Here is a 5,836-nt window from a genome sequence, read left to right on the forward strand (position 1 = left end):
TCACCTGCGCCGGCGGGCCCCCCGCCCGGGCTTCTTCTCCCCTCGGCGCCTGCGGGCGGGGGCGGGGGGCGCGGCGGGGGTCGGGACCGGGGGCGCGGGCCCGTGCGCCGGGCGGGCCCCGCTCCCCTGCGGGGGCTTGTAGACCAGGTGGAAGATGAAGGCGTTGCAGTACCTGAGGGGGCGTGGCGCCTTCAGGGGCGGGGCCTCCGCGGGGCGGGGCTTCCGCGGGCGGGGCGGGGCGGGGGCGGGGCGGGGGCGGGCGTCGGGGGCAGGGCAGCGCGGGCTGAGCACGCCCCTGGGGATGGGAGAGTGGGAGCCGGATCCAGCCCGCCGTGTGCGCGCGGGGTGGAGGCCCGCGGGGGCGGGGGTCGCGGGGAGGGGGTCCCCGGAGGGCGGAGGGCCCCGCGGGGGTCGCGGGTCCTTACCAGGGCATGCAGTTGTCGGCGGCTCGCAGGCGAAAGGGGGAGCGGAAGGGGTTGGGCCGCGGGGGGCTGGTGCCCCCTCCCGTGGCCACCGCCATGGTCTGGTCGTCCATCACACAGCCGTACTCGCTGCTCTCGGTGAAGAAGGCCGGGACTCGGAGGGACTGCGGTGGGCGCGGGCCTCTGACTCTGGGAGCGGCGCCTCCGCCCAGCCCCTCCCCAGGCGCCAGGGGCGCAGACGGGGGTGGAAACCGGGGACCCAGACAGACAGACAGGGAGGGAGGCACGAGGCGGGCGGACAGACAGACAGACAGGGTCGGGAGGGCCCTGGGCGCGCCCGGGTCTGGAGCAGAGGGTGGGAAGAAGCAGCTATCGGAGAAGGGGGGTGGGTGGAGGCAGGAGGGGGGAGCAGGTCCCTTTTGGCCCATGCCCCACCTGTAGCCGGGGCAGCGAGCTCAGCCAAGTGTCCTTGAGACCGAAGCCGGAGTTAAATCCTGCAGACCGAGGGAGAGCGGGAGAGCGTGCGGAAGCTGTCGCCCTCGGCCTTCTCCCAGGTCCCCACACTCCTACCCCAGGCTCTTACCGATAACCAGGTCGGGTTTGGGCCCCTGGAGCAGGTGGTAGGGCCGTGCAGACACCTTGATCTGCAGGTCCCTGCGGCCCCCCTTCTCCTTAGTGCTGGAGCCGAGCCGCGCGGATACCCCGGAACCAGGACGGACAGACACCTCTGGGCCATCCTGGGGAGCCAGGAGCAGAGTGGAGACACCGCTGCAAGTTAGGGCGCTGGGAGGCGCTAGGCAAGGGGAGAGCAGAAGGAAGGAGGACACCCCCCCCCCTCAGCCCTCACCCTCTGCAGGGTAAAATGCTGCTGGTCACTGTCAGGGGGCAGGCCGTCACCCACAAACTGCAGCTCCAGGGCCACGTGGGGGAGCAGGACCAGGAGCTCCTGAAGGACGGAGAGGACAGATCAGGGTCCCACCCCACGGCCAGCTCCACACCCAAATGCCCAACCTCGGGTCCTGGAGGGACTTACCCAAAACACCATGACCAGGTCGAACTCCTTCCCGGCTTCCACCACGTGGATTTTCAGTGATTGCTTGTTCTGGATGTTGAGCTCAGGGACTGGGTGAGAAGTTAGCCGCTTAAGAAGATGTCCTCCCTTCCTCTTGTCCCCCTCCAGCTCCCTGCCCCCCTCGGTCCCGCCGCTCTGCTCTCCTTACAGGACTGGGGCACCAGGTGGGTGATGACGTAATACACAGTCAATGGGTAGGTGAGAAGCACGGCCATGGGGGAGTCCAAGCTGAGGCCCCTCCACGTGTAGTAATCCTGCCACGAGCCTGGGGAGAGCGGGTTACTGGGACCTGGCCCCGGTCTGGACCCCAGCAGCCCCTTCCAGTCTAAGAGCCTCCTTTTTCTCAGCCGTTCAGACTGCTGGCACTCCAGTCCCTGTCCCTACCTCTTGCCCCCTCAGAGCCCCTCCAGCTCACCAAAGACGCCCCTGGGTGGATCTGGGGGCACAGGAGGCATCAGGGCGGGCCCATCCCCCTGGAGAAGCTGGTAGGGATCTCCTGAAAGAATGGAAGGAAGAAGAGGATCCTGGGGTCAGGGAGACCCCCACCCGGCACTTCCCCTTCTTCCTTCCAAAGGAGCTGTATTCCCTGGAGCTGCAGCAAGAGGAATGGGAGGTTGCCTGTGGATGGGGCTTCCCAATGGGGTGGGCAGTGGTGACTACTTTGAGGATTGGGGAAAGGCCTGAAATGGCCACGGTGGTGGTAATGGAGTTGGGTGTGTACGTGGAGGGGTTATCTGGGGCCCGGACAACCGTTTTCTCCCCCATCCTTCCCTCTGCGCTAAGGGGCCCATGCCTGAAGAGAGGCCCCACGAACCACCAAGAAGAAGGCTCAGGGCTGGCGTGCTGCCTTGGGGGCGCCTCGGGGCGCCAGGGCCTGGAATCAGCATGCTGAGCTGGGTCCAGTAGCCGCGAGTGAGGCCCCGTGAGGCCAGAAAGGCCTCCTTGTTGAAGGTTTCACTGGTCACCTCTGGAGAGGGAGGAGGGGAGGGGGTGAGGGCCTGGGGGCTAGGACCCCAGACTATAGCTCTTCTCAGTTTCTCTCAAGGCCCCTGGGTCTGAAGCTGGTTCTAGGCCTGGAGAGAACCAACATTTCCGAGCATCTACAGCAGAGCAGACACCACCGAACCCACGGGATCCTTGTGACAATTCCCCGGGGTTTAGCGTTGGTTAATATACTCATTTTACAGGTGAGGAAACTGAGGGTCTAAAAATTCAAGTGATTAGTTCATGGTCCCCAGTTACCGGCAGAGCTGGGCAGCAAGTGCATGCACCCCTGTTCCCGAATCCCCTGAGCTCTCTCAGGGACGCAGGCTCCTCGCACTCCTCAGCTCCAGACCCTGTCTTCAGCCCCAGGGCTCTGACCCCCAGCCCTAAACCCCCAGCATCCGGGCCTCGCTCCTGCGGTCCGGCCCCAAGCACTTCTCCTGCAGGCCCGGGACCCTGCACCCAGGCACCCAGCCCCAGTCCCAAACCCCTGTCTCAGTCCCGCCCGCCCCCCAGCCCCATGGCCTTGTGGTACCTGCAGTGTAGGTAAAAGGCAGACTTGCCAGCTCCCCGGCCCGCTCCATGAAGCCTGCAAGCCTCGGGCACCAAAATCGGTGGCTCACGTCATCTGGGCATCGGCGCCAGTCGGCCCTGAGACAAGCCTCTCCACAGTACAAGACGGCACTACACTGGGGGCTGGGGTCACAGGGAGTGGTGGGCACCCAGCGTTCATCTCTGCAGGTCCTCGGCCTGCTCTGGGTCCTACAGCTGCCCATGTATCATCCGGTCTGCTTTTCTGTTCACTCTGGTCCTAACAGCTGGCTTTTCTCCCCATCGACTTCCTGGACCCTCACTCTCTCTGCTGCACCCCCCCCCCGCCAGCTTTCTCTGCTTGCCCGAGTGTTGGGGGTCTCCCTCCCTCTCACTCCATCCTTCAGGCTGCTCACCAAGGTGTCAGCTTCACCTCAAAGCTATGCCTATGGCAGACATGGCAGGTTCGAGCCCGGAGGGAGGCAAACGTGAAGCCTGGCCGGGGACCCCACGTCCGCATCGGCGTCTTGGCTAACTTCACGCCCAGCCTCGGGACCAGACGCTCCAAGTCTCTGAATGCGGGTGGAGACTGTCAGGCTGGGGGGCTCAGGGGTCCAGATCCCTAGGCCTCCCCAACCTCAGATACCAGGTTTTTGTACCGATGCAGCTGGGCGTCTCCCACGGTGAGCTGTCGGGGCTTTCGAGGGTCTCCGGAGCCCATGGGGCAGGCCATGCTGTGGCAGAGGAGAGCATAGGCCCGAGGAACCAGGTTCTCCGTCCCTGAGCCCTTGCCTGCGCTCCCCTGGGTTCCATCCATTAGCAGGTCAATGCCCAAGAGGGTGCCATGTTCATCGGTCACCAGTAAGAGGCAGGAGAGGTGCAGGGGGGCAGCCTCTGGGAAAGAAGGGAAAAGTCAAGGGCGGGGAGCAGCAAAGATGGTCAGGGTCAGGAGTATGAACGTCATGCCTACAGGGGCTAGGCGGGTCAACTAAGTGAACCGAGGGGAGAGGGTAGAGAGGGGATGCCTCATCGGAAGGGGACGCCTGCTGCACAGTGCTGGGGTGTGTGTGGCCATGCAGAAGTGTGGACCTGCTGCTGGAACTTTCTGGAATTTTTTTCTGTCAATGTATAAAATGTTGGCTCAAAAAAAACCCCAACAAAACGAAAAACATTGTGGGTCAATGAAAACAGCTTTTCCGGCCAGAATGGCCTGTAGGCCACCGTTGGTGACTTCTGGCTAGGCTTCCTGGTAGAGGGGGTCTTCCAAAGGGCAGAAGGCCCAGCCGGGGGTTCTTACCACTTCTCCGCCCCTTCCTCCTCTCAGGGCCCGCTTCGTCCTCTGCCTTGTCCTCTCGGCAATCATCCTCGCCGCCTCCTGCCTCCTGCTCAGCCTCCTCTGTCTCCCCTGGAGGGTTTGCTTCCTGGGGGGACTCCCTGCTGGTGGGGGCTGGCTCCCGGTCCTCCTCTGGATCTACCTTCTCCATGCCTGCACCCTCCTCCTCTCCATTCTCTTCCTCCTCCTCCTCCTCCTCTGCTTCCTCCCCTTCCTCCAGGCTGACAAAGCTGACATAGGGGCTCAGGTCTCGCAGGTGGAGTGGGGGCTCATCTCCCAGGAACCGGGCAACCCCCAGGCCTGGTCCAGGGCCTGGCTCTGCCCCTTGCCCCAGGCTGATGCCCACACTACGGTTGGGCAAGACATGGAGCACCCAAAGGGCAGGGTCCTGGGGCAGCCTTCTGATCTGAGCCTCCAGCTGGCGCCAGCGGCCCTCAAGGCGGGCCCCCCCAGGCCCACGCGCTGCCGCGAACTTTCGGAACCAGCCAAACAAGAGGGCAGCGAAATCAAGGAACTCATCGCGGTATCCAGACACAAACTCCATGTCTTCAGGGCCGCAGGTTCTGGGCCCAGACTGAGCAGAGGAAGGGATGTATGGTGAGGGAGAGGGTAGGGGTGGGTTTGGGCCTGGGTCCCCAAATGGGGGGGGGGTGTGGCTTTGAGGGTCCCTTACGGTGGGGCCTCTGGGTGTTACCAGCTGAGACAACTTTTCAGGGCTAAGGGTGGGAGTTCAGGGTGAGAACGGGGGCTGGGCTTGGAAGCGGGCAAGCAGGGTTTAAGACGAGTAGTCAGGAGTGAGATGGTATTTGGGCCTCAAAATCGGAGGCTCAACCCCTCCAAAGTAGGGTCTGACTTGTGACTAGATTTGGAGGGCTAGTCCTATGGGGAAGGGCTTGGTGAGGAGGGATTGTTTTGGATCCGTCTGTAGGGTGTGGGGGGAGGGACCCGGAGCCGGGGCATCCGCTCGGCGTGGACCGGTTCGGCGGGGAGCCCCCGCGGACCCAGCCCTCCCGGCCGCTCCACCACTCCGGTACCTGCAGCCGCCGCCACTTTTCGAAGGTAAATACCTCGGGGCTGGCGGGGCGGGCGTGACGTCAGGGCGGCCGGAGCCCGCGGGCGGCCCGCGACCCGGGGGGTGCGCCCGCGGCTCGCGCGGAGGGGGCCGGGCCGGCTCTGCGGCCGCTCGCGGACTTCCCCGGGGGCATCACCGGGCATGTGACCGAGGCGCCGGCGCCCGGCCGGGAAGCGAAAGCGCCGGGGGGTGGAAGGAGCCGTGCGGCCGCGCCTGCGAGTCCTCGGGCCTGCGGCCTGAGCTGGGGACGGCCGGACGGCGTCCGGAGCCGGGCTGAGTCGGGCGGTGCGCCGCCCGCGCCGCGCGCCCCGCCCAGCAGCCGCGCTCGCCTTTCGCTCTGCGGGCACCTGCCCGGCCGCGTCCTCTCGGCGCGGGCCCGGGGCCGACGGGGGGCGCGGGGGCGCGGGGGGCGCGGGGGCGCG

General features: G+C 65.6%; 1 protein-coding gene across 2 annotated transcripts; it reads right to left on the reverse strand.

Moving 5' to 3' along the window:
- On the reverse strand, positions 1–4,962 carry ZMYND15 (zinc finger MYND-type containing 15). Of its 2 annotated transcripts, none has more exons than XM_034989408.1 (13): positions 4,307–4,962; positions 3,669–3,903; positions 3,426–3,581; positions 3,014–3,174; positions 2,309–2,461; positions 1,910–1,990; positions 1,643–1,759; positions 1,456–1,544; positions 1,270–1,368; positions 1,006–1,159; positions 858–916; positions 426–586; positions 1–172 (listed from the first exon to the last, which is right to left on the reverse strand). In XM_034989408.1, exons 1-13 carry the CDS (start codon positions 4,884–4,886, stop codon positions 1–3), a joined length of 2,217 nt encoding a protein of 738 aa, XP_034845299.1. In that variant the 5' UTR covers positions 4,887–4,962. The 2 variants fall into 2 exon arrangements, with proteins under 2 accessions (XP_034845299.1, XP_034845300.1); XM_034989409.1 differs by having other exon boundaries at positions 858–952.
- Between the last annotated feature and the right edge of the window lie 874 nt (positions 4,963–5,836).

This window comes from Mirounga leonina, unplaced genomic scaffold (genome assembly GCF_011800145.1).
Source record: "Mirounga leonina isolate KUSES-001 unplaced genomic scaffold, KU_Mleo_1.0 Mir_488, whole genome shotgun sequence".
Lineage (NCBI taxonomy): Eukaryota > Metazoa > Chordata > Mammalia > Carnivora > Phocidae > Mirounga > Mirounga leonina.

Coding starts and splice junctions, on each gene's coding strand:
- ZMYND15 (XM_034989409.1), bottom strand. CDS start 4,886: ATGGAGTTTGTGTCTGGATACCGCGATGAGTTCCTTGATTTCGCTGCC. Junction 1,991..2,308: donor CCTGAGCCTTCTTCTTGGTG/GTTCGTGGGGCC, acceptor CCATTCTTTCAG/GAGATCCCTACCAGCTTCTC. Junction 1,160..1,269: donor AGCATTTTACCCTGCAGAGG/GTGAGGGCTGAG, acceptor CTGGCTCCCCAG/GATGGCCCAGAGGTGTCTGT.